The 27,589-nt window shown below is 41.8% G+C and overlaps 1 protein-coding gene across 5 annotated transcripts in view; it reads right to left on the reverse strand.

The window, feature by feature from the left end:
* Positions 1-27,343, reverse strand: part of LOC113637452 (RNA binding protein fox-1 homolog 1) — a 32,557-nt gene extending 5,214 nt beyond the window's left edge. For 2 of the 5 annotated variants that reach the window (XM_027138097.2, XM_027138095.2), the window contains exons 1-9: positions 27,212-27,343; positions 25,966-26,019; positions 24,226-24,318; positions 22,357-22,417; positions 20,909-20,962; positions 16,289-16,421; positions 15,015-15,054; positions 10,325-10,389; positions 2,377-2,429 (exon numbers count right to left, since the gene is read on the reverse strand). In XM_027138097.2, coding sequence (XP_026993898.2) covers positions 2,377-2,429; positions 10,325-10,389; positions 15,015-15,054; positions 16,289-16,421; positions 20,909-20,962; positions 22,357-22,417; positions 24,226-24,318; positions 25,966-26,019; positions 27,212-27,220 — 562 coding nt within the window. In that variant the 5' untranslated portion in view covers positions 27,221-27,343. Of the gene's footprint in view, positions 1-2,277; positions 2,313-2,376; positions 2,430-10,324; positions 10,390-15,014; positions 15,055-16,288; positions 16,422-20,908; positions 20,963-22,356; positions 22,418-24,225; positions 24,319-25,965; positions 26,020-27,211 lie in introns of all 5 variants that reach the window. The other 3 variants (XM_027138103.2, XM_027138094.2, XM_027138101.2) reach the window with 2 other exon arrangements.
* Positions 27,344-27,589: the final 246 nt, after the last annotated feature.

Consider the following 27,589-nt stretch of genomic DNA (forward strand, 5'->3'; position numbering starts at 1 on the left):
CAGGCTGCTGTCATGCTGGAACACAGAGGAACGTCGAACAAAACCAAACTGAACGGGATGACAAGATGCTCTGAGGGAGACGACGAATGAAGAGTAAATGGATAAATAAGGAAATAAAGATAGAAAGAAATGCCTCATGGGATTTGTTTACTGAAAGCGCTCGGGTGCGCCGCACGTCTGTCCACGCGACACGTTTTTCTCTCGGCTATAAAAAAGTGCGGACGTGATACGGATAAGTGTCAGAAAAACGCCGATTAAAACTACTTCAGTGGAATGATGTTCACTTCCTGTCACAGAAAGCACCCTAAAAAAAAAAAAACATCATACACATCATGAACCTCCTGCTATCCTGCCCTGTGTGTGTGTGTGTGTGTGTGTGTGTGTGTGTGTGTGTGTGTGTGTGTGTGTGTGTGTGTGTGTATCATCCTGGGGCTCGGCTCGCAAAATAAGCCACATTTATCTGGCCTCGTTAAAGGACGCCTGGACCAGACAGAACCAATCAGAAGGCAGGGCACGACCGGCAAATGGAGTCATTTGCATATTCGCATATTCGATTAAGATTAAGAAGTTAATCCAAATGACTGCGGACATCGTTATTGGTTTTATTCGCACTCGAGCTGGTGTTCATTTTTCGCTGCCCTGCTGAGCGATTTATTTGACCCTGTTTACAGGAGAGGGATTTAATGAATACGACCCTGAGAGCGAGGGGCAGGAGGTCACACACACACATACACACACCACACTCCCAAGACTGAAGAGAAAACCCTTAGGATGCCAGGTCTGTTAAATTAACCCCACTTTTGCTCGGGGGAAAAGGTCAATGAGCTGAGATTTGATGTTTTTTTTTTGTGTCTTTTCTCGTGTTTTTATTTGGTTACTTGGACTCATCTGTGAAGCTCAGTACTTTCCATTTGCCGTTACATCACTGCTGAATTCTGAATATATTCACCATCGTGTCCTGATGATGACGACACTGAAGACTCCTGCCCTTAACCTTAAACAAACATCTTACACGTGTTCCTGAGATTTAGTACGCGGTTACTATGGAGACGATAACGGGTTAGAATGGTTACAGCTGAGAGACGATCAACTCCTTCTGACCAATCAGAATCCGGAACTCAACAGAGCTTCGGTTTGAAAAAAAAAAAAAAAAAAAACGTTACTGGTTTAATGTTCATCATGAACATAAACGCTGAAATCGCTGCATAGGAACTGTGTGAGATTTTTTTTTTACGTGTTATTAATTTCTGAACTTTCAGGTTTTTATATTTTTATTGGGTTAAAGGTGAAACAGGTCCACGGGTGTGTGAAGGAACATCAGCGACTACGTTCTGCCTCACTGACTACACACTTAGAGAAAAACTGAAGTAACTGTTTCAATTCTCTGGAAACATACTGACAAATTTCTGTTTAAAGTATTATCGGCCATCCGGAAGCCCCACGGCGGAGCCCAGGTCTAGCTGGAGGGTAAAAAGGGGGCAGATCTGAGGTTTGGAGCTAGTCACTTAGATGAACGCTTTAACGCTGAGCCGTTATGGAAAGCACTTTAGCTCACACAGGGCTTGTATAATTTTCTGCATTTGGCTCATGCAGCTACTCGCTCATCCAAATTAGAGCGTCCAATTTCACAAAATGGCTGACGTCTTCAGAAATCGAGGTCCTGTTAGCATATTAATTTCCCCTCGGTTAACAGGAAAGCGGTTGTTAAAGGAAAAAAAGAAAAAAGAAATCAATATGTGGATGGATGGACGGGTCGCTCTCCCTTCTGATGCGATGCCTCGGAAAAACAAGCCAGTGGCGAAACACACACACGGACGTTTAGCCTCCTACAGCCAAGTGTGCAAGACGAAACAAACCAAGCGAGCGAGCGACAAACACACCACTACCACGATCACCAATACACACACACACACACACACCAGTCGAGGTCGAGATGGAGATGCTTTGACAGGGAGAAAAATCAATCACATGAACGGAAGGAAAGAGAAAAAACCAACACACACACACACACACACCCGTTCATGTCACTCCTCAGAGGGACGCATGCACTGTTGTAAAGCAGTGCCAACTGCAAAGGGATGAGCAAAACAAAACGGGGTTGCAATGTCTGCCGCTTGTCCTCATGCAAAATGCTGCGACTGTTTCACTCCGTAAAAAATGAGCATTCAATAAGGAAAAGAATGAACATAAAGGAAAAAAAAAAAAGAAAAGAAAGAAAGTCAAATCTACTAATTGAGGGGCGGAAACAAGAGAGAGGCGAGCAATAAAAGCACTCACTGTCGAGGTGCATAAAAAAAGGATATGCCCGCTCCCTCGTGGGTGCATCGAGAAAGTGAGGGTGAGCTGTTATTCATTTTCATATTTTATTTATTTTACCTGAAGAGGTGTTACAAGAAATTTCATCTGCCGCAACGAGGACGAAATGATTTCTGCAAGAGAAGATAAAATTCACAATGCCGCTTGCTGACTGGCTGTATGGGCGATAAAAGGAAGGAAGGAAGGAAGGAAGTAAGGAAGGGGAAAAAAAAGAAGAAGAATATAAAAAGAGAAAAGGGGAGGTGGAGGTGGAGTGTGATTTATGGCAAATGGGTTTGGGTTCACACACAAATAAGAGCAGAGCTCATGGTGCATCTCGTACGCGACATAAAGTATGTAGCATGCTGGGAGGGGGAGGGAGAGGGGAGGGGGTGATTGGGGTAATATATGTAACACAGCAGCAGGGTCCGAGATTGAACAGCATTAGGAACGACGCAGTGATTATTCAGAAACAATCAAGCGTTAATCCAAACGATTTAAAAGAAAGATCTGCTGCATTGCAAAATCCTCTTCTGTTTGAAATAGTTTTTAAATTAGATTCATTTTTATCCAGAAATCTTTGTGAAGGACCCTGCTGTGTGTGTGAGTGTGTGTGTGTGTGTGTGTGTGTGTGTGTGTATAAATATCTATAAAATTAATATAAATAATGTCAGATGAGATGAAATGAGAAGAGAGGCACAGCACAGCTAAACATGGGCTAAACTCAATCCACACGTCCGGTCGGATAAAGAAGTGCACGCTGCGCTCTGGTTGGTCGCTCTCGGGCGTGCGCTCTTTAAACCACGCCCCTTCTCTAGAGGGATCGTGTTGTGGAGCGAACGGCTTTAAGTCGAGTGTCGAGGCTCCTTAAACCACTTCAAGCATAGTGGTGGAGTCTATCAGAGTAAATCGGCTTAAAAAAGCCTTCGAATGAAAAGCAGAGAAAAGAAAGAAAGAAGGAAATGTAAAAGTGAGTCATGCACAGAACTTTGTACGGCAACACAAAACAAGGCGGGGGAAGGGAAACGCTTCATATTAAGGTCGGTTCATTAGAGAAGATGAACTTCGGCACTGATCCACCGTCAGTCATTAATCCAGTGAGGATTTTATTTATTTAAATATTTCATTGAATTTTAATATCTTTCGAATGGAATTTGACTGTTTAAGCCTGAGACCAGATTTCAGGCATCTATTACATTTGTAAATGTTGTTGTTACTTTATGCGAGATTAAATAACGTCAAGGTTTACTAATGCTGAAGTTTATCGTTCTTGTCGCTGCGGTAAAATAATGATTGAGGAATAAAACCTTAATGTAGAGAGCATCAGCAAATAAGAAAACAAACAGAACCGAAGCAACAAAACTGGACAGAATGACATCAAGCGTCTGCTGTACAACCGATTGCACTTATTCACTACAGACATACTGAATGATGACATCACAATGCAGAAGATGACGTAAGAGGTAATGGACTGCACCTGGGGTGAGCAGAACCAAACAAGCCAGAGGTTATATCTGAGGTACATCTGAGGTACATCTGAGGTACATCTGAGGTATATCTGAGGTATATCTGAAGTATATCTGTGGCACATCTGAGGTACACTTGAGGTACATCTGAAGTATATCTGTGGCACATTTGAGGTATATCTGAGGTATATCTCAGGTATATCTGTGGCACATCTGAGGTATATCTGAGGTACATTGAGGTATATCTGAGGTATATCTGAGGTACATTGAGGTATATCTGAGGTATATCTGAAGTATATCTGTGGCACATCTGAGGCATATGTGAGGTACAGTATATCTGTGGCACATCTGAGGTACATCTGAAGTATATCTGAGGTACATCTGAAGTATATCTGAGGTATATCTTAGGTACATCTGAAGTATATATTTAATGTACATCTGAGGTACATCTGAGGTACACTTGAGGTACATCTGAAGTATATCTGAGGTCCATCTGAAGTATATCTGTGGCACATTTGAGGTATATCTGAGGTACATCTCAGGTATATCTGTGGCACATCTGAGGTACATTGAGGTACATCTGAAGTATATCTGAGGTACATCTGAAGTATATCTGTGGCACATTTGAGGTATATCTGAGGTATATCTCAGGTATATCTGTGGCACATCTGAGGTATATCTGAGGTACATTGAGGTACATCTGAAGTATATCTGAGGTACATCTGAAGTATATCTATGGCACATTTGAGGTATATCTGAGGTATATCTCAGGTATATCTGTGGCACATCTGAAGTATATCTGAGGTACATCTGAGGTACATTGAGGTACATTGAGGTACATCTGAAGTATATCTGCGGTACATCTGAGGTATATCTGAGGTACATCTGAGGTACATCTGAGGCACATCTGATGTATATCTGAGGTACATCTGAAGTATATCTGAGGTACATCTGAAGTACATCTGAATATTTCTGCACAACGTCATTTCAGAGACAACATGAATAAACAAAATCATTTATCAATCACTTCACCAGTAGATGGAAGATTATTAACATTTAAAACTTGTTTAGTCTTGAAAAAAAATGAACAGTTAGGACTAGACTAATTTTTTTAATTCGCAGACGATTTGTTATTTTTTTTAAAGACATGACCCTAATTTCAAAATAGTTAATGTGATGTCATAGATCATTTCTGCCTGTACAGCATAATATTAACCATCATTATATTACGATCCTACTGTACTGTGTTAATGTGTATGTTTTGGTACATGGTATAACATAATGTGATATAACATAGGACAACTGAGGCAGGAGAGTAGTGTCACTGAGGCAGGATTGTAAAGCCAGCGTCTGAAGCAGGAGTGTAAAGTCAGCGCCTGAGGCAGGGGTGTAAAGTCAGCGTCTGAGGCAGGGGTGTAAAGTCAGCGTCTAAAGCAGGAGTGTAAAGTCAGCATCTAAAGCAGGAGTGTAAAGTCAGCGTCTAAAGCAGGAGTGTAAAGTCAGCGTCTTAAGCAGGGGTATAAAGTCAGCGTCTAAAGCAGCAGTGTAAAGTCAGCATCTAAGGCAGGAGTGTAAAGTCAGCGTCTAAAGCAGGGGTATAAAGTCAGCGTCTGAGGCAGGGGTATAAAGTCAGCATCTAAAGCAGCAGTGTAAAGTCAGCGTCTAAAGCAGGATTGTAAAGTCAGCGTTTGAAGCAGGAGTGTTAAGTCAGCGTTTATCGTCTGAGGCAATAAACAAATTTTTAGAAATTAATGAATAAAATTAGGATTTAGAGAAGATGTGTATATTCAGTGACTCAGTGGAGAGAGTAGAGGCAGTGTCTGTTGAGGCAAACTGTGATCTACTGTATCCGTTAGCATGCTACATTAACAAACAGTGAATGTGACCCGCATGATTCGCTGCATTACCCGGGCTGCGTGACTCAGTGAACAGGTGTGAGGAATAACGCATCACGACCCCCATCTCACGTCTAATTAGGGACACGAGCTCGGCAGCCATCTTGCACGGCCCCTATTTAATTGCTGCTCGCAGCTATATTTAATAACTTAATGAATCATTCATTCGCTCTGAGTGTTTGGATAGAATCGGCCCTATTAATCACATTAGCGGACCAATTTTGAGCATGCACGCCGATTCGACGTGACACTATTGACCCGCAGGAAAGCTAAAGCAGCTTGTTGTGGGTTTCGAACAAATGAACCGAGCAGGAACTTTTGTTCCACGTTACAGAAGCGTGATGAAAGCACGACGATCTACAGAACCGACGAACACGAGTGTTACCTAAAGAGCCACATACAGTACACATGACTGAACAACAGAAAAAAACAAAAAACACTTCTAACCAGAAACCTTGAATGGTTCCCTTTGTTGTCTTTTTCCATGCGCTTAATGAGAAGCCTCAAGGTTCATGAATGTAAACGAGCATAAAAGGTTAATAGTAATTAAGGAATTATTTAGTAATTAGCATCAAACGGTTAATCCGATCTTTCTCAGTCGAGCAACAAAGGCAAGGTCACGCGCGACGAGCTGCTTCGGATGTGTGCGGCCGAGTCGTGTCGGCGCTCGCAGCTCACAGAAACACAGCTGGTGTGTGTCGTGTGTCGGCCTGTGGATTCGGGAAGCACCGGAGAAGCGAGGCGTGCACGCACATGGAACGTCAAAGGTCACAAAGTTCAGTGGGCTAACGCAAGCATGCAGGCTGGACTAGAGGGCATTGTGAGGTGAATAAACGGCTACACACTGTCCCGACCCATCTGGCCTTGACCTCGAGCTCTCCAGATGGCACCATCAGAAATTCAGATCCCGTCCACCTGTTTTACACAAACAATGAATTTACATGAGAGATATTTTGGTATGAAGCGCACTTTACTACACACGGCTCTGAAACACCGGTTATAACACACTGTATCTCAGACAGGCGGCCGTTCAGGATCCATGACAAATATTCTAACATTTTTATTCTAACTTGGCGCACTTACAGTAGTAAAGTGAGGATGGAGACTTTTATTTAAATAGTGAGAGAATTATAGTAATGATCACAAAGCCAGGTCTGGTTTGTACAATTATCTAGCGTAAAATCTATTAGAATAAAATAATCCTTAGCGACGTCAGTGCCGCTCCTCCACACTCGTTCGTTCGTTAACGGAGTTATTTGTAGACGACTTTCAGGACTCTGGTGAATGTGATCTTTCAGAACAGAGTGAGAAGTTGCCAGTGACTGACATGCTAAGACTTGGCAGAGATTAAAACCTTATTTTCTTAATATCTAATTATGCTTGATTAGTAGGCAATTTCACATCTGGTTTTGCTGTGAACGGCTCTCGGTGTTCCCCGGCGGAATGTGAATAATTAATTCCAGGCAATTTCAGCGCCCGGTAATTTGTTTTTATTATTCAGTATCATTTAAAAAAATTCTGACCTTGCAAGAAAACAATCCATTACAGTGTTGTTTACAAAAAAGCCACGTTCGGATTTGCCTCGGTTTCTTAAAAGTTCACTGCTTGGTGATCTTGTGGCAAGTTTCATTTACGCAAAAAGGTAAAAAAAACTATTCTTATTCACCGCCACGGGCAAACCGCACGACTCGGGGATTGCGACGGAAAGACAGACGATTTGCATGATAGACGTGACGAGTCGGGTTTCGGTCGAGACGGATCACAGACATCTGATCATTATATAAACTAACATCTACTCCATCACAATAAACAGACGAAACTCTTTCCTCGATGTTGTACACCACAATCTGGTGTAGATTATTTTTCCACAATTCCGGCTGTAGAATAAATTAAAGGCTTGTTACTATAATTAGCGCGTTTGCTTGGATTGTCGTTGACCTTTAACAAAGGAAATGTGATCTTTAACATTTCCGAAGGAAGAGGAAGGAGTCTACAGTGTCAGGGTCCTGATCACCGATCACCATGGGGGCTGGAAATTGTAATGGAAACGGATCATACCATTTAGAGGACGAACAGGGGTGTGGGTGGGTGGGTGGGATTAAGTGCGTACGGTGATGCTGTAAACATTATTATTCTTTTTTTTTATTGTTGACTCGATATCTGGTTGTTCCAGGCAGGACATATTGTTATTATTACATGAAAAAAATAATACATTAAGCCTAGAAGCGTCTCTATTCCTTTACCCCCAAATCCCCCATCCACCCCCCTGTAAAAAAAAAAAACCAAAAAAAAACGTTGTCTATGAATATGTAGAAATATGCAAACTGGAACTGGAATATTTGCATATATATACTGGCCATCGCGAATAGCTAGCAGCTACTTAGCACCTCATAAACTTCCTTCATATTTCATCTAAATCTGAAAAAAAATAAAATAAAATAAAAAAAATGCAAAGCTAACTCCAAACAAGATATCATCCAAACTAGCATTACCACAATGCTAGCTAGCTAGCTAGCTGATTCGTTTACCAGATATCTAATCATTTCATTCATCAACTTCTGTCTTTTTAAAAGTAACGTGTGGAAAAATTCCTCCAAATCGAGTTTCACACGTCCGCTATGCTTCGGGGAGATATTTAAATTCGCCGTTATCATAAACTTTTTAAAGAAACAATAACGTGGGATCTCTTTTCTTCCTCTGCGTATTTTATTATTATTATTATTTCAAATTAAATTCAATTAGCGGTAATATTCCTTTCCAAAAAGAAAAAAAAAAAAGTTGATTTCTAAACTGTTCTGATCTTTAGAGACTACAGAGTGTCTTCATGCTCCAGCACGTTCGTCCACAAAAGAGCTAAAGGCACGATTAAGGACTTAATTATCTCGCCACTCGAATCTCACACCTGACAAGATTCACACCGCCGCCGCCTCTGGAGAGGTTGTGTTAGAGGTGCTACTCACTGTGTGAACGCACCGGGCGCTGTGTGTGTGTGTGTGTGTGTGTGTGTGTGTGTGTGTGTGTGTGTGAGAGAGAGAGAGAGAGAGAGAGAGAGAGAGAGAAGACAAGCCGAGAGCAACAGGAGGACACCACACAACACCACACACACACACACACACACAAACGCGCGTACAGAAAATAAAGGTGACGTAATGATGGCATGACACCGTTCACAATTAATTAGTCGACACATTTCACAGCACAAACACTCAAGTCATGCAGGGAAAAAAAAAATTAAATAAAAAAATACCACTAAACGCTGACAGATTATGACACTGCTGCTCGAACAGGAACACGACAACGACGAGTCACTATGCTTTTTTTTTGTGGTCTCAGGTTACGGTTTTGACATGAAGTCGTGACGTCAAATAAAATCGATTTCTGGGTTTCGTTCAGTTGGAAAACAAAAAAACAAAAACAAAAACAACAACAAAACCCAAAGGAGTTTTTCCCCCCTCGTTTGGATCTCCTATAGAGAAGCAGGATACAGTCGGGATACTTCAGAAGTATTGGCACCCTTCTGGAGGATGGGTAATAATAAGCAATAATAAAAAAAACTAAAACAGCAGCAGTGTTTTATTCTGAAAATATTCACAGCAAAATGTCCGGATGTTAACGTAGCCCGTTCGGAGCGGTGACGACGAATTACGGTGAACTGCACGTGTTAATTTTTATTTACTTATTATTATTTTTTATAAAACGTTGAACTTTAATATCACATGTTTTTTAAGAGAAGGTAAACAGTATAAACACACAGCTAAGGAAAATATAAACCTCCGATTTCCTAAACGTCACAAACACACGAGACGTGAGTGGGTTTTTGCCGTCTACTTGTTCAGTCCATCTCTCCGTCATGCAGTTCGTTAGATAAATCGCTGCAGGATGTAAACAAGGACGTCAAGTAGACTGTGTTAACGCTTTGAAATGGGAGGGGCTTTATTTTTAACAAAGTGTTGCTAAATTCTAATAAATAAGAAATAAAATTTGCTTCATTCCCTAAAATGAACATGACACGGTTTTGTACTCGAGCTACGAGGCTAATTATCAGGCCTTAAAAACACACCCACTTTAACTTTAGAGCAAAAGTGAAAAAGCAAACAATCAGACTAAGACTAAAGACTACATTTATTTTACTTTAACTCTATTTATTTAATACTAACCCTGAGCACGGGACGTTGCGCTCGCTTTCATTTCATTTCTCTCGTTCTGATTCTACAGATACGACATTAAATAATGAGACTAAATGAAGGTGAAGGAAGAGTTCGTAATGTCTACGCATCGTATAACGCGCGTGTCGTAGGAGCGGCTTCGGGGACACATTTCTACGCTGTTTACATTCTGAATCTGTAAACCGGATGAGAGGCGGCGCGGGCCGGTCAAACTCGGGATTGTGGGTTCGTTTCACAGTCGCAGTCCACCATGGATGCCTCCTGCCATTACATTTGCCGTGACATCTCATTTGATTTAATTTGCCAATTAACGTGATGCGAGATGGGAATTAGACTAATAAATCTGCGTGGCCTTTTTCCCTCGCAGAGGTTCGTGAGGAAGGAGGTGGGCCGAGTGTGACCTCGGGGGGGAAAAAACAAAACTGATCCATGCTGGAGTGCAAGGCTCTGCTGGAGATCTGGTGTGTGTGTGTGTGTGTGTAAGTAGTAGAGTGTGTCTTACCTGTCACTGTAGGCGGCAGCTGCAGCTGTGGCAGGCTGGGCGTATCGGTAGGCAGCGTAACCGCCCTATAGCACACAAACAAACACACACACACACACACACACACACACCACAAAACCATACAAAGGAACACTTATTAGAGACACTCATTGCTTTACCATCAGAAGTTATTAACCCCGTCATCGATTCTTGCACATTTTAACTTCAGGGTCTGTATTTAAGGCAATCAAAACCTGTTGCTATGGAAACCACAACTATTATCTTCGTACAAGTTCTGTTCCGTATCTTGCCTCAGCAAAGCGGCGTTCTCGTTTTCGACGTACGGAGCTTCAACTCCAACGACAGTTTAATTTCGATTCCTTCACTTCGACCCAAATGAGTCGACAGCGATCGGCTTGAACGATTCCTCTGACCGGTCCTCAGACGCTCGCGTTCCCTCTTTCATTTCTTCACTTCACTGCTCACAACTTTAGTTCTTATTTGCAATTTGTTCCCATAGTCCATTCCTTCCTTCCTTCCTTCCTTCCTTCCTTTATTTATTTACTTATTTATTTATTCTTTCTCTCAACATGGCGGAAGGTGTGGAGCTTCGGTTAGCAGTCAGTGTGTCAGTGTAACGTCAATCGTTTCTTTGTAATTTAGCAAAAATCCGAGGAACGGTTCGGTACAGGAACAGAGTCGCTAGTGTCTGTCTTCTGTTTGATAACTTCTCTAGAAACTGTATGTTTCCTAGCAGCTCCGCTTCAGAGCTTAGCTAGCGGTTGACGCTAGCTATGTTTACAGCGTCGCTCAAGTGAGACGGAGTCTATTATTAATAATGTTCTATAACAGAGTTGATATTCTGAACACACTACAGTCTTATAACTGGGACACGCTAGTTATGAGTTATGAGCTGAGTAGAGTTCAGGGCTATGAAGTTTTGAAGACAGGCAAGCGTGACATCTCCACCCCCCCCCCCCAAAAAAAAAAAAAAAAAAAAACCATCATATAAAAGGTTTATAGCTAAATACTAGTTAGCTTTTATCTTTAGCTATCTTCCTGGCTAGATGTTTACATTCCCCGGTCTCTTCTTTTTACTCCTCGTTCTTTTCCTTTAATCGTTGTTATGAAATATAACTAATGTAATTAAATGGACGATAAAAAAAAAACCTAAATCTCAAAGCATGAGGACGGTCGAGTTGCGTGTGCAATGAAGTTCCGCCTTAAAAAAAAAAACGCAAAGCCATCTCTGTTCTGTTTTCTTTCTCTCTGTCTCTCTGTGGTCCTGCTCTTCTCCCCTCATCCAGGATGGTACATTCGTCCTCCACGCTGTCACACTTCAGTGCTCCTCTCTCCCTCTTTCTCTCTTCTTCTTGTCACTTTTATGATCCTCTTTTCTTTTCCACTGTCTCTCCATCACTGCCCTCTCACCTTACAGTGCTTTTCTCTTCTTTTCCTTGTGGTTTCCTTTATTTATTTATTTGTTTGTTGGTTTGTTTATTTATTTATTTATTTATTTATTTAACAATCCCCCCCCCCCCAAGTCTTATTGTTCCAAAGCTTTTCCAGGTTTTTTGTTTTAAGATATTTTATGTGAGATGTTTCTAAAAGGTCGAGATACACAGATATTAATATGAAAGTAGGAGAGAATACAAGAATTATGATTATTATTATTATTGTTATTATTACAGGATTAGGATGATTACATCACACTGAATAATGCAGACATTTCAAGATTCAGATCTCAAAAATCCTTCATCCTTCTTTCTGCATCTTCATTTTCACTCTCCTCTACTCTAAAATATTACACTGCAGCATTCTCGCTCTCTCTGTCTCTCACTCTCTCTCTCTCTCTCTCTCACTCTCTCTGTCTCTCGCTCTCTCTGTCTCTCTCACACTCTCTCTCTCTCTCTCTGTCTCCCACTCTCTCTGTCTCTCTTGCTCTCTCTGTCTCTCACTCTCTCTGTCTCTCTCGCTCTCTCTGTCTCTCTCGCTCTCTCTGTCTCTCTCGCTCTCTCTGTCTCTCTCGCTCTCTCTCTCTCTCTCGGCCATTAAACTGCATCACTCCTTCCTGGCTTTTTTCTGCTCCAAAAATGGGGTTTCCCTGATCAACTAGGGTTGCCAGGTCTCTAAATCATCCCAGTGGCTGAAATCTTTTTTAACGTACTGATTTTATCCCATTATTTCAGTTGCATTTTAAATTCTGGATCCTGATTGGTCGTAAGGTGTTGATAAAATTTCTAAAAACAGCAGCATTTTTTAATTTTTTATTAAAGAGTATTGACGTTACGGCAGCCGCTGTTCTGTCTATTTAATTATCTATTGAAGGCGTCTCCAGTCTCGGGACGATGTAATGCTGTAACATAAACAGCTGCATATTTTTGCTGTATTAACTGTAAGAAGAAAAAAAAAAGGAGACCGTCGAGGTGTCACTTGTTTATAGCTGCTTTAAATGTTATTACAAATGGATGTTTTTGTGCCATTTATCCAGGCAGATTAAGAGGAACGAACCGCTCCAGTGCGGTGTGTTACTGTTGAATAATCTTCACAGTGCCACGAGTAACTCCGCTTCTTCTCCAGCTAATACAAAAAAAGAGAATAGCTAAAATGCTGAAGGAAAGACCTGGCAACCCTGTGCCTGATGACTCACTGCTTCATGAAGTCATCATCCCTCTCCAGCCAGGCCTCTTGACAAATCGTTTCCTCGAACAGTGTCAGAGATGGACCAGGCTTTATTGGGGGAACGGGGAACGTCTAGAACCCGTATTTAAAGCTCCCTTTAGTCCCGAGGCCACCGTGAGGACTTGGACAGAGCCGCTGGCTCAGGAGGAGTGACGGTGCGGTCAGGGGTTTAATACCAATCCTGAGCCAAGCCGTCATTTATCTTTATGACTCGCAGCAGGAAAAGGGAGAGAAAGGGTGACGGAAAGTGTGTGTGTGTGTGTGTGTGTGGACACAGGAGGTATATCTGCACAGCTAAACCCTGCTGCTGGGGATCGAGCGCTCCGGCGTAGGCGTGTGTTTGTCTGGCCAAGCGCTGTTGTGTAAAAGAGACGATAATTGTCACACCTGCTACCGCGCTTGTTTCTAATATCTCTGTAATTCTTACTCTGACATTTACAGACATGAGATACGAGAGAAGGACACAGAAGTCTGTCAGAGTAAGTAAGCAGTGGGTTGATTATTTTCACAAAGATCTAGTTCTCTTTCGCAGGAAACAGAAAAGTGTGGATCTGTTGATGTGGTGAAAAGAACAACTCGGGTGTTTTCACTTCCTGGAAGGAGACTCCAGTGTCAGAGGTAACGCTGTAACTGTGTTTTCTGCCATCTGCGGGACAGAAGAGTTCACGACAAGCTGTGGAAGTTTTTTGACTTCTACTGTAGATGTCGGTTATACATTAATTAATTAATTCATTCATTCATCTTCTACCGCTTATCCGAACTTCTCGGGTCACGGGGAGCCTGTGCCTGTCTCAGGCGTCATCGGGCATCGAGGCAGGATACACCCTGGACGGAGTGCCAACCCATCACAGGGCACACACACACTCTCATTCACTCACACACACACACTACGGACAATTTTCCAGAGATGCCAATCAACCTACCATGCATGTCTTTGGACCGGGGGAGGAAACCGGAGTACCCGGAGGAAACCCCCGAGGCACGGGGAGAACATGCAAACTCCACACACACAAGGTGGAGGCGGGAATCGAACCCCCAACCCTGGAGGTGTGAGGCGAACGTGCTAACCACTAAGCCAATGTGCCCCCCCCCACCCCATTATATATTTTTTTTTGCTTTGAAAAGAAATACGGTCAGCCGAAGAGAAGCGACTATAAAAACCAGGTGAGGACACACACTTTATGATCTGACGGATTTTCCAGGATGTTTTACTGCCTGTGGTTTTTTTTCCCCCAAGTATTTTCCATGACTGAGAAGAAGTCTATAAATTTGCAGGACGTGTGAAGACGCAGAGATTCGTTCGGTCGGTCTGCACAGCGTTAGCGTTAGTGAGCAGAATGTAGAGACAAAGCTGTGACTCCACGAGACCTTAAAGACACGGCGGCGTGTAAAAACTATACGCTCAACACACACCGGACGAAACGTCACGAGAATATCACAAACGTTACGGGAAAAAATGCCTTTTATGTTAAAGACCGTCACTTTTTTTTTTGTATTTTCGATCATTAATGTAATAAAAATCCATTTTTTTAAATTTAATCCCACACTAAGAGCACAAAGCCACCTGAAAATAATCACTGTGATAAATATGAAATATGAGTCTTTAAAAAAACAAAAAAAACAAAATCATTTTAACCGTTAATCAGCACGACGACTCAAAAATAAATAAATAACGTTAAAAAAAAGAAAGAAAGAAAATACATTTTAGTTCTTATATTTAATAAGAGCTTCGACTTTCACCGCAATAGAAATGTTATTAAAAAAAAAATAAATTCCTTTTTGTTTTTTAATAAGTGATATTTGGTGTGTTTTTGCTAACGAATGCAGAACAATTTAAAAAAAGTGTTTTTTTTTGTTATGACTAAACGTATTTGTGTGTCATATTTATTGGATGCTCGAATTGAAATATTTATTTATTTATTTATTTATTTATTTATTTAGCACAAATTTCCGGGTTAAAAGCGGAAACAGACCGAGGTGGAATCCGGAGGAGTGAGAAAGGACGGAGAAGATATGGGTTCATACTTACATAAATATCTGCACCATAAAATCCATCCTGGTACACGACACTACACACACACACACACACACACAAAGAGAGAGAGAGATTCCATGTAAGTGAATGTTCCTATTCAAGTGCAAACGCTGTTCAATCTAATAATCCGGATTTAACCAACACGAGCACGTTCCTAACTGCACTCACACACACACACACACACACACACACACCCACACACACACCCCAAAACAATTTCTATTCTAGACTGATCCGTTCACACGATGCCACTTGTTCTGTTTTTTTTTTGTTGTTGTTTTTTTTAATGAAGCAGCTCAAAAAGAACGAAAAACAGGTAGAAAACCGTCACGCTGCAATATTCAACCCGACAGAACGGAAGCCTTTATTTAATGTCCTCAATCGAATGAAGGGTTTCTTTTTCCTCCATCCTATGTTTATGTTTAGATTCGTTTATTGAGTGTGTTATTGATTTAGAGACCGCGGTGTGATTTTTTTTTTCCCTTTTGTAGAACCCCGGAGGACGGCGACGTCGCTGAGAAGAAAAAAAATAAATAAAATAAAAGCCTCTCTGGAAATCAGCGGCCTGCGAGAGCGCGAGCGTCTCTCATAAAGCGCAATAAGTCTAAATGAGTCGTCGGAAATACGGCCCAGGTTCGAACTAACCGTGTTACGGGAACGATGTTAGAGGGAACAATTTCGCGGAGCTTCTGCGATCGCTTCTGTCAGGTAGAATATGGAGGTGGAGATCAGAGACCAGTGTAAGCTCTCCTGAGATTTTAATGCACGTTTAAAATAAGCTTCGGGCGTATTCTCTCACAGGAAGTGAAAGCGTAACAGGAAGTCCATCCCATCCAATTCTAACATCGCAGTGAACGTATAAAAACTTTTATAATTCGTTCCGAGTCTTCACTGGACCCTGGGGAAAGTGAACCGAATCGGAATCGACTCAGGAAGTGAATCAAACACGTCTCTATCGGCCCTCTTCCTCATACAGGAGCTCGTAGACACACATGATTGGCTAGGGTGGCTCTGATTGACAGGGGATGGAAAAGATGACCCTCCCACCCCAAGGCCCATACAAAACTCACATCTCTCACTTTGACAAAAGAATGTGAAGAAATAAAAAAAAAGGACGTGTTGAGGACATGACAGAAGGGACATATTTAGGGAAAATTTATATTGGACGTCTAGACGGAATTTCTTTATCTTTCATCTGAGATCCATCATGTAGTGAAGATTTAGAGGTGTGTGTGTGTGTGTGTGTCTGTGTGTGTGTGGTCTCTTACCCTCCGTACGCTGGGATGTGTGGTGGAGGAGCCGCTGCTCTAAACGTGTTGTACACGGTGCGTCCTCTCCCTCTTAAGTGCGCCCCTCTGTAGGCTGCAGCCGCCGTGGCAGCTGGGTACGGGAAGCCTGGCACTGTACCCACACACACACACACACACACACCCACACACACACACACACACACACACACACAGAATTAGCTTCTTAAATTGCAACCAAATAGAGTTTCGTTTTCATCTGATCTGGTTTACATTTGAAATTGTTCATACGTCATAAAATAAACGAATAAAAACAAAAGCGATGTCTGTGTAAACACATTAACATTTAAGACTTTGTGGAATTTGTTGCTAAGTTTAGCAAACGTGTCTGTTATACACACAGAGGACATGTCGGTGTCAGCGTTAGCCTGGAAGCTAATTGCTAACCATCACTTTCCACACGGCGGAATCACTGCAGGAACACGTCATGCTATAAAGTCGGCCAATAAGACGCCGGACTTTCATGTCTCTGTCTGGTTCGTGGACACGAGAGTTCAGATCAGGAAGTGAAGCAGATTTTTAATGACGGTTTGATATGGAGATGCTAACTTACTGTATGGGTGTTCTATGCTAGCTACACAATCTAGCTAGTTCTGATGCTGAGAATGTTTACAGTTTCACTTTAGCTTTAGCATTTAGCTAACTACTCTGTCGAGATTCGAGAACGTGCGGGATCGCAGACGTCATGTTTTATTTGTTCTTTAACAAGAAGTTAAAAAAAAACAAACAAACAAACAAAAAAACAACGGGACGTAAAATGGGGAGGAAACAAAACAGGAAGTGAAAATACAATGAAGGAAAACACTTTTTTTTTGAGCACGAAGCAATAAATCTGACTCGCAGACTGCACAATGCATCCGTTTAAAACCAAATTAGACTGAAAACGCAATAAAAAAAGGCAAAGAAATGAAAAAAAACGTGGATTTGTGGCTATGGAGAGAGAGAGAGAGAGAGAGAGAGAGAGAGAGAGAGAGAGAGATTTTTTTAATGGATGATGATGATGATAGGCAAAAGAGGTCATGTAAATGGAGGAAGAGGAGGAGGAGGAGGAGAAAGAGGATGGGGTGAGGGGGTGAGGAGGAAGGGAATAAGAAGAGGAAGGGGAAGCGGATGAATGGGTGGAACAGGAGGATGAAGGGGAGGAGAAGGGGGTGGGGAAGAGAAGGAAGAGGATAAAGAAGAGGAGGAAGAGGAGGACAAAGGGAATGTGAAGGAGGAAAAGGAGGAAGAGGTGGAAGAAGGAGAGAATGGGGAGAAGAGGAAGGAGAGGAGGAGGAGGAAGAAGGGAAGTAGAAAGGGGATGGGATGAGAGGGAGGAAGAGAAGGAGGAGGGGGAAGGTGATGGGAAAAGGATAAGGGAAGCGGATGAGAGGGAGGAAGAGAATGAGCAGGAGGTGGGGAAGAGAAGGAAGAAGAGGAGGAGGAAAGAGAGGAGGAAGAGGAGGAGGAAAGAGAGGAGGAAGAGGAGGCACTCGTTCATGCTTTAATAATAGAGTTTTCAAAAGATGTGATTTAATAAAAATCCAACAGAAAAACTGAATCATTCATAAAGCAGATAAAAAATTTAGTGCTGGAAGAAAAAGGAGTGTAAAGATGAAGAGGATAATCGTGTGTTCGACCCTCAGAGCCTCAGAGCCTCGAGTCAGAGGTGTGTGTTGAGTTTAACAGTGTTAGTAAGTGTTGGACAGGGAAAGTGTTTCATCTGTAAAAACTCAATCAGGACAAAAACCAGAACAAAACCCAAGCAGAACCAAGCAGGAGCTCCTGATCTTCACACATCCTTCACTGTTCCTGCGCTCTGTGTGTGTGTGTGTGTGTGTCTGTGTGTGCGTGTGCATGCGTGTGTGTGTGTACCTGTGTGTGTGTCTTTGTGTGTGTTTGTGTGTCTGTGTGTGTGCCTGTGTGTGCGTGCGTGTGTGTGTATACCTGTGTGTCTGTGCGTGCATGTGTGTGTGTCTGCGTGCGTGTGTATACCTGTGTGTGTGTCTTTGTGTGTGTATACCTGTGTGTGTGTGTCTTTGTGAGTGTATACCTGTGTGTGTGTGCGTGCATGTGTGTGTGTCTGCGTGCGTGTGTATACCTGTGTGTGTGTGTCTTTGTGTGTGTATACCTGTGTGTGTGTGTCTTTGTGAGTGTATACCTGTGTGTGTGTGCGTGTCTTTGTGTGTGTCTGCGTGCGTGTGTATACCTGTGTGTGTGTGTCTTTGTGTGTGTATACCTGTGTGTGTGTGTCTTTGTGAGTGTATACCTGTGTGTGTGTGCGTGTCTTTGTGTGTGTGTGCGTGTGTGTATACCTGTGTGTGTCTGTGTGTGTGCATGTGTGGGTGTGTGCGTGTGTGTGCCTGTGTGTGTGGGAATGTGTGCCTGTGTATGTGTGCGCGTGTGTGTGTGGGTGTGTGCCTGTGTGTGCCCGCCCGTGTGTGTGTGTGAAGAAAGAAAGAAAGAAAGAAAGAAAGAAGGGGGGAGCAAGACAGAAAGTGAGACAGTGAGGTGAGAAAGATTGAAGAGAGAGACAGAGAAAAGGAAAGAAAGAACAAGAAAGAGAGACAGAGAGAGAGGAGAAGAGAAGAAAGGAAAGTGTATAAGAAAGATTAAAGGAAAGAGATGAACAGAGCAAGAGAGAAAGAGGATTTAAATAAAACAAATCAGAAAAGAGAATAAAAGAGTGAGAGAACGAAAGACAAAGAAAAGAGAGATTAATAATGTAAGGGATGAATAATGACAGTGTTGAGTCAGTGGAGTCGCTGTGCATCATCCAGGCATCAGTCCATGTCTAGCGCACACAAACACGCGCACACACGTGCACACACACACACACACACACGCGCACACACGTGCACACACACACACACACACACACACACACACACACACGTGCACACAGTTCCTCGCCTCTGAACGCTTTACATCCATACAGTCGGTGTTGGTGTTCTCTCAGTGTTCCTGCACTCTCAGCTCTGGAGTATCGGCTATTTGTGTCGAATCAAACGCTTCAAACATCAGATCTCGCGGATGAACGAATTCGTTTGCTTTTTATCCGTTTGTAGTTACGTTTAACGTTGTGGGACGTCGTTCTATCACCAGCCTCGTTTTCTCTCTCTCTCTCTCTCTCTGTTTCTTGCCATTATCATCATGACAAAATAAAAACTTTTTATCATCAGTGAATCGCGAACGTTTCACTCATTCGCGGCTTTACGCTAATTCGTTTTGAACGTAAAAGTGAACGCGACGTTCCGATTGGTTCTGAACAAAGTCACGCCCCCATATCATAAGGACATACTTATACGACTCGGTTATCGTGACCTTTAATATGTTTCCTCTTTTTTTTTTTTGTACTTCACGTTGACGCTGGACAAAGTTCCGACGTGATTTAATTATCACAAAAAAGCATCGGGACTCTACGGGCGTTTTATATCCGTCCCGTGTCGGCGTCAGAGCTGTAAGGTGTTAATGAAATTGAGCCGCCTGAGTCGCCGAGCGGTCCGTCTCGTAACTCAGACGCTTACGCTCGGAATAAGAGCTCTCTGAAAACATGGCGGCTCCGGAATGGGCCACTCACGCTGATTTATTTTGGCGGTGATTAAAGATGCACCGCGATGCAGACACCCATTTTTTTAGCCCTCAATCAAGCGAAGCGGTTCAAAGTGCTTTCCAGAGTCAGGCCAATCATGCCGTATTAATGACCCGCTAATTATAATTAGGACAAAATGGTGAAGCATCTGATGGGTTCCTTCGCTCTAATGCGTCGGAAAAGCGAGACAAAAGCCGATCGATTTCAGGATCGTGCGACGAATTAAGTAAACGACTGGAGAAATTGAAAATATTGATTTCAATCCCCCCCACCCCCACCCGCAAAAAAAATAAAAAAATATCCAAGCGAGAAACGAGTCTTTTTTTTTAATAGTTTCCACCTTCTGTTTACCTAAACCGGCCCTTCTTATACTCTGAAAGACAATCACAATTATCGTGCCATCACGTTATTTTTAGCAGAAGAGGAGGTAAAAAATCTCCTCCTGCGTCTGCTTCCTTCCTCTTGGAGATGGAAATGAAAACAGACCCCAGAAGCATGCATCCTCTCTCAATCCCGCTGTTTTCACAGATGCATGCTGGGTTTGCAACAGAGTCCACAAGCCCCCTGCTGGTGGGGTGACACACACACACAACACACAACACACACACACAAACACACACACGCCAAAATGGAGTCTGCGCCAAACCCCGTGCCAAAGACGCCTGTGGTTTTCACACTTGGCTGAAATGGAAACACTGACTTATCAATACAGATTCCATCAAGGATGTAAGATACCCAGTAATAAACTGGTGTCCCAGTCTGAGCACATCCTCGCTCCACACCTAGCGTTCCTGGGATAGTCTCTGCTTCTTCTACCGCCCAGGATGAAGCCTGTTCTGATGTTCTACCTCAGTTCAGCTTTAATAAAGTGCTTGGGTATAAAAATGGCCGGAGTTTGTTTTTGACCAATCGGAAATGCTCAGTACAAAAAGGACGTTCTCGAGAGTTCTTGGTCTACTGGAAAGGACCTACACGAACCTACACACACACACACACACTCACACACTCACCTGCATAGAACTCTGGGCTGTAGACTGCACCTACTACAGGATTCAACTTCCAGCCTGAGTAAAAAGACAGACGAGAGATCAGACAAGAGATCAGACGAGAGTTCGGGTATCAGACTTCGATCAAATAAAACGGTGTTTAACTTAAAGCGACCGGGCCGTGAACAAGAACATTCAGGACCGCTTTGTTCGTCTCAGGATTTATTCATCTTATAAACCTTTTCATTTTGCAACAAACCAAATTAAACAGAGATTGTGTTCTGAAGCTCTCCTGATAAGTTACGGGATTAGTTGCGGCGGTGAAAACGACGTCCCGGAAAGAACACAAGCTAAGTGTACGGCACAACATGCCGGGGGGTTTCCAGGTCGTAATTAAAAGTCTAGACGCTGACGTAAATGTCGCATCCTCCAGCTGTATCGATGGACATCAGCTTTCATGCTGCACAATTTATCTGAGCCTTGATTTACATAAGATATATAACTGATATTTATTGCATTGATTTTTGTGCAGTTTAATACGTTCTTCATTGTGAACTGGTGTTTAACGTAAAAAAACAAACAAACAAACAAATAAAAAAAACAGTGACGCATTAATGTCTTATTCAGAGTGTGGTGTAATAAGGCAGTAGTCCCCAACCCCCAGGCTGCGGACCAAATGTTACCGGGCCGCCCAAGGAACATTAAATTATTCCCATTTTATTTACTGTGGTGTATTTCTCTCGGGTTTGTGCGGCTTTCCATGGACGAGAAGTTAACCGGGAGCTGAGAGACGTCACCTAAAGCCGCACAGATACCGCGCATGCGCAAAATATCACGATATCTGGTCGGGTTTAGGTGACGTCTGGAGCCGAGCGGCTGCGAGCGGCAGTGGTGTCGTAGCTTTGGTGGAGAGAGAAGGTGTGTATCGCTCTTCTCTCTGTTCACCGGTACTTTGTCATGTTTAACAGTGCTTGGTGTACGTGTATATTGTGTTTGCTCAAATTTAACCCACAAATTAGTAAAAATGAGCACGAAACAGACGTCGTTAGGAAGTTAGAAACTCTGCCGGTGTTCTGGATTAAAGTCATGGCGGAATACCCTGAGATTGTCACCACAGCACTTACATCCCTATCGCCATTTCTGACATGCTATCTGTGTGAAGCGGGGATTTCTGCAGTGACGGCAACCGAAACAAAACACCAGAATAAACTGGACATAAGCGACACACTTCGGATGTCATTGTCTCCTGTTACCCCAGATGGAACCGTCTCGTTGCAAAGAAACAAGCTCAGGGTTCTCATTGATTTAGCATAGAGATAAAAAGGCATGTTTAAATACAATAAAAATTATTAATTTTAATTTAATTGTATAGCCGCCACCCCCCACGGTAAAATGATCAAACATTGACCGGTCCCCGGCGAAAAAAGGTTGGGGACCACTGTAATAAAGAAGAGAGGAACGTGTGCACTTACCGTTTGCATAAGGGTTGACTGTCTTTTTGTTTGTCATTACTCGTGCTGTCGCATTGTTCACCTGAGCGCAACGAAAGGAAAAGTCAGCACAGGAGTCGCGAAACCGCCGAAAAGTATTGAAACAACGTTCATGCATTAGGCTAAAATAATATATAAACATAATCCGAATAATTACACTTGTCATAAGCAAGAGTTGACTTTAAACAGATCTCATTCATCAATACTACGAAAAGGACATACAAAGCAAATAAATGAACATTTAGAACAGTGTCATCATGAAGAGATTCTTCAGCATGCAGCATCAAAACAGAAGAGCAGTTTGAAAGAAAATGTGGAAATGAAAAAGAAAAAAAAAGAAAAAAGAAAGAAAGAAAACAAACAAACCCACACACACACACACACACGCACACGCGCACACAAAATGCACACAACAAACGAAATGCTTATCGCACATGAAAGAACATGCAGTGGAAAGATGGAGGAGGGGAAAAAAGAATGTAAGTTTAAAATATAGAAAAAAAAAAAAGAAAAACAGGAGGACAAACAAGGGAGGCATTGTGCAACATACACAAAAACTTTAGAGTAGGTTGGATTGGTTGGAAAGGAAGCAACATTTAGCATTCAAACACACGGGCCAAGAGCCTTTTTTGTCTCATTGCAAGAATATCAAATAAAAAAAAACATAAAGAAAGAAATAAAAAAGAAGAAGAAGAAGAAAAGTAAAACAACTCAGGAAAGAAAAAAAGAAACGCATTCCAGATTGAACGACAGCTAAAAAACAGGGTGCACTGGTTAACACAATAAATGGAGTTAACAGTCGGAGGAAGATGTGCAACGAGTCAAGTCCAAGCCAATCAGTGCCTGTCACGCATCTAATAAAGTCCACGTGTACCAAGAGAAAACAGTATCAAGGAGAACGGAATAAAAGAAGATAAGATAAAATAAAATAAATAAATAAATAACTAAAAGATCACGTGGTTTGCAGCGCGAGATGGCAGATGGATTTCTCCACTTACCATTCGGATTTCAGCGTGTGTGTATTGGCTAGTGAGAGTTTGGTGAGAGCTCTACGGGCTACCGTAGGAGAAGAAAGGGAGGGGAAGGGGATGAAAAGCAAAATATGCATCGTCTTACTAAAATGCGACAACACGTCACATGGGAAAATAAAGAAATAATACAATAACGAAAGAAAGAAAGAAGTAGAAACAGTGTTGAGTGGGAAACCAGTGGTGGCGAGACTCATTGCTTCCTCGCAGTTGCATAATGCAATTTCTCTCTCAAAATGTGATCGTTACGGTCTATTTTTATTTCGGGTCGAGGAAAGACCAAGAGACCCAAATTGGAAAAGCCAGCGTCGGGCCAATTAAAGGCTCCTTCTGGAGCCACGGCGTATCCGCTGATCAACCTCGCAATAAAGCCTCATCAGACTGAAGCAGGCCGCTGGCTAGCACGCAACGGAACGACACACTGCACCCGTTAGCTTATTAAATAAAATAAAACAAAAACAAAAAGTGATCAAATTAAAACCAAGCGGTTGGCAACTTAAAGAAAAAGCGATAAGCGCCGCTAGAGAAGACGGATACTGAAGCGATACAACTGTCAGAGTTCAATGAGTGAGGCGAAACCAAACAGGTAAAAAGGCGAGGGGGGCGGGGCTTTAGGGGCAGGGAGGGGTGGGTGTAGTAAAAGGTGGGGTGGGGTGGGGTGGGGTGTCACACACACATATGTAAAAAGACGAATCGTCGTATTAAATGAGAGTAAAGCAGACAGAGAAAACACTGATAAAAGCAACACAGAAAGTAAAAAAACCAAAAAAAAACAGAAAGATAAATACTGTTTTTCGAGAAGGGAAATATTTGTTACATGCACCTCTATTTTACGGCCTTCTACCACCGTGCCGTGTAATTTCTCCCTCGCCCTGTCCGCATCAGCACTACTTTCGAAAGTTACGAAACCAAAACCCTGCATGCAGGTGGGAGAGGGGGGGAGAACAACATGCACATCATTAATTCAGTCAGAAAAAACGATCGCGAGGACCAACCAAACAAACGATAAAGAGTAATTCAAAAAAACCCTTGAGCTCTACCTCGCTGCCATTCTCTTACACATTACTGCTGCTGCTGCTTTTACAGACCTCCCTGCTCCTTTTTATTTGCCCCTGCGCCATGCAAGCATCAAGACGGGCAACCATTAAGCCAAAGGCGTGAACAATAATTTACCAGTTCAGTTAGAACCTCTAAAAAAACAATAAAAAAAACAAACAAAAAAAAAAAACAACAACAACACGAAGCATTATCTAAAGTCAGTATAGCTACACTTTTAACAGTTAAATATACTAAAAAATGATAAAAGTTTCTTTTGCATCTGATTATATTCAAATAAATAAATGTTCATTGCAATGACATAACACGTTAATATAAAATATATAAATCACAGCTGATTTCATTGAGAGATCCAAATGAACTCGGAACAAATCATTTAAACACAATCTCACGGCAAAGTTCAAGGAATTCCAATTAGTGGATGTGACTAAACCCCGCCCCCCCCCCCCCCTTTTTACAGTGCGTTCGCATCCTGACGGAAACACATTGATGACGATCTTCTTACAGTTTAAAGCACTTACAAAACTCAGTGGAGGAAAAAAACCCTGATTTTTCTTTACTCATATCGATCACACTGAATCCTTTGGATGTAATAGAGCAAAACAATTAGGTCTAAACACAAGCCCCGCCCACTACTTAACCTTTGTAAATTTGATTGATTTGCCTACAAAAATTAGGGATTTGTAGATGTGATTATTTGTCACATCTTCTAATAATCTTCATAACTTTCTGTCTAAATCAATCTAGCGAAGAACACTAACGTTGTAGTATTTGCTTTAGCTAGTCGCTAGCTATCACCATCATTAACGTGCCCGTTTTGGCGTTAAGTGTTCTTTAAAACTGAATAAAAGATTAAATTCAATCTGATGGCAAGTTAATAAGGAACGGCACCTATGTTAGCGTTCCATGTAACCCTTTTGACTCAGTGTTTATCACCATGGAAACAGCTTCATAGTTCTGACTGCATGTATAATTGCTGTAGTCTGCAGTTATCTTTAGCTACGACTATATTATTCCTATAAAAAAAAAGAATGATGTGAAACAAACACTAGGTATCTGTTTGACTAATGCGTTACCATAGAAATGTCACCCCGTCTCCATCACGGTTGTGAACGTACCATTTATCCGCGTTTCACGTGTTATTTTTGACTAATCTGCCGTCGTGAGACTGTGTTCACAGTTTTAACTGGGTGTTTAAACGCTCAGCCTCTTTATTTGAACTATTTTGACTTTTATAACTACTAGAACTACTGCAAAGTGAGAGACAAGCGTGACTCGTACAGGGAGTTAACAGCAGATCTACAGCAGCTTGTATGAACTGTTTGCAAAAATATTTATCCAACAATCGCATGTGCGTAAAAGTAACACAGTGAATTCAATTCATTTTCCTTAACAACACTGAATTTTCATAAAGCATTATTATTATTATTATTATTATTATTATTATTATTATTATTATTATACTGTTATTGAAAGCATGCAAAAGAAATCGTATTGGGATACGTACCTTAGAGCCCCTCTCATTAAAAATGATCTCAACATCTAAGATTTTACCAAATTGCTGAAAAAAGAAAAGAAAAAAAAAATTATCATTCATTTATTCGTCACTTATTATCACCCTTCATTCATATTCATGAACACACCTTTTCTTCATCATGAATACTAGCCAGCTAGCTAGCAATGAGTTAATCTGACAAGAATTCTGAGAGGATCTTTGACAGATCCTCACAATTTTCACTGCTAATGCTAGCCACCTACCTAGCATGAACTATCAGATTCAGCATTTTTCTTTGTTATGTTATGAACTAACCTGCCATGATGTCTGAGGTATTTTTTAAGTCAGTTTACAATGCTGGCTACACAGCTAACATGAGATAGCATCAGGATTCTGAGAGGATTTTGTAACCATATTAATAAACACTCAGAATCTATACCACTAGCACTAACCAGCTAGCAACAATGTGCTAATCTGACAGGATTACTGAGATTTCTGTCTATTTTACTGCTAGCGCTGTCTAGCTAACTAACATAAACTATCCTGACAAGATTTTTAAGATGATTTTGTATAACATTAGTATTTTGTTTAAACAATATCCTAACTTGTTACCATTATATAGCCAGCTAGCAAAGCTGCACTAATCTAGCAGGAATTCAGAGGATCTGAATCAATTCACATGCGAGCTAGTTAGCTAACATGAGCTAACCTGACAGGATTTCTGAGAGGACTGTTATGTAAATATACACAGATTTTCACAACCATAGATGCTAATTCTGCCAAGCTAGTTAACAAAGGCAAACAATATTTCTAAGATAACTTGTATTAAGTGTTTCTAATATTCTCCCCCAATGCTAACTTAACAGATACGATAACATAAGCTACTGTGACGGGATATTTGAGATAATGTTAGCTATTTAATCTCAAACATGAAGCAATGCTTCTTGGTTTACTACTTTTAGAATTTTCTTGATATATGCAGCTGCTTTGGTGCATTTCTGCAGAGTTTTTTCATAATGTGACACTTGGCTAATATTATTCTGAAAGCAAGCGCAACGTGTCACGGCCAGGAGCTTATCTCAGGCCAAAAGGCTCTAAACACTGAATATCAGGTACGTTTTCAGCGTGACATCATGAATAAGACTCTGTATCTGCTCCGGTGCTTGATGTCATGCTAGCGTGACCTCGAGCGCAGTAAACAGATGTACCCTAACACCCGAGAGATGGGAAGAGAAGGGGAAAAAAAGCAGGTACTTACGCCGAACATTTGCCTGAGGTCTGGATCTCTGAACCTGAAGGGAATGTTGGAGACGTGCAGTCGCTTCGGCTGCGTCTTGTTTTCCGTGCTTTCGGAGGACTGCGTCTGTTGCTGGCTGTCTGTCTGTGCTGCGTCGTCTGTCTGCTGTGAGGGAGAAGGATAGATAAAGAGAGAGAGAGAGAGAGAGAGAGAGAGAGAGAGAGCAGTTAGCTATGAAATGAAATTTGGTATTTTCTTTATTATCCCCAATAACAATTCTAATGAAACACAAACTGATTTACAGCATCGGTACATCAAACAAGAACAAGATGGTTCTTTCTTCCTCTGGATAACCATTTAAAGCTTCCAAAAAAAAGAACAGTGTTAGTAATGCACAAG

The sequence above is a fragment of the Tachysurus fulvidraco genome, chromosome 15 (assembly GCF_022655615.1).
Source record: "Tachysurus fulvidraco isolate hzauxx_2018 chromosome 15, HZAU_PFXX_2.0, whole genome shotgun sequence".
Taxonomy (NCBI): Eukaryota; Metazoa; Chordata; class Actinopteri; order Siluriformes; family Bagridae; genus Tachysurus; species Tachysurus fulvidraco.